This window comes from Saprolegnia diclina (genome assembly GCF_000281045.1).
Source record: "Saprolegnia diclina VS20 unplaced genomic scaffold supercont1.21, whole genome shotgun sequence".
Lineage (NCBI taxonomy): Eukaryota > Oomycota > Saprolegniomycetes > Saprolegniales > Saprolegniaceae > Saprolegnia > Saprolegnia diclina.
The window spans coordinates 36,095-36,816 of record NW_008246088.1 but is presented as its reverse complement, the minus strand read 5'-3'; the positions used below and the strand labels follow the sequence as shown (position 1 = coordinate 36,816).

Below are 722 nucleotides of genomic sequence, written 5' to 3'. Positions count from 1 at the left end.
GGGGCGCGTAGTCTTCAAAGTCGTCATAATCAAGCAACGTGTCGCCTTCCGTAGAGGGGCGTGGGTAGAAACCCAGCTCGCGAGGGTACTCTTCGCGGAAGAGGTGCGGAAACAAATCTACAAAAACATTGGAATCACGAGTTTGTGAGGATCCTACCGCGCAAGTTTAACGGGCATGGCTCGCCGAACACCGCGTGAACGCTGCTGTGCTTGAGTGGCGCTTCCACGCTAATGACATGTTGCGCAGCAGTCTACAGGATACAAATATTCGACGAAAGAAAACACTGGCCGTACCGCGGAATCATCGTCGCTGCTCATCACGAGCGGTGGCAGGAGACGAGTAGTGTTAACTTGCATGTCGACGCAAGGCGCTGGGGATGTGACGCCGAGCACCGCCGCCTCCATCTAGACAATAAGATACCATCTAAGAATGCAAGTTTATACAGGAGATGTGTACCGCTTTGTCGCGACGCAAAATGTCGAGATCCTTCAGAGTGAACGCCGTTTGGAGCTCAGCCTTGGTCATGTCGATACAGGCACGCAGCTCATCGGGCATTCGGTCCACCTCGTGACGACGATCGTGAGTTTAAGAGGATCGGCGTTGCCATACCTTGATGGCTGATCGTCCCTTCTTCGTTGCCGACGACGGAGGCGGGGCTGCCGTGGTACGCTTCTTCCCTTTGCTTTGGTTCATCGAGCCCTTGAGTGGGGTATTCTCCTAG

At 54.4% G+C, this 722-nt stretch overlaps 1 protein-coding gene across 1 annotated transcript; it reads right to left on the bottom strand.

The window, feature by feature from the left end:
- Positions 1–94: 94 nt before the first annotated feature.
- On the bottom strand, positions 95–526 carry SDRG_07243 (hypothetical protein; the record flags this gene model as incomplete). Its single annotated transcript, XM_008613063.1, has 4 exons — positions 95–153; positions 201–251; positions 295–405; positions 458–526. The coding sequence occupies 4 exons, from the start codon at positions 524–526 to the stop codon at positions 118–120; spliced, it is 267 nt and encodes an 88-aa protein (XP_008611285.1). The 3' UTR covers positions 95–117.
- Between the last annotated feature and the right edge of the window lie 196 nt (positions 527–722).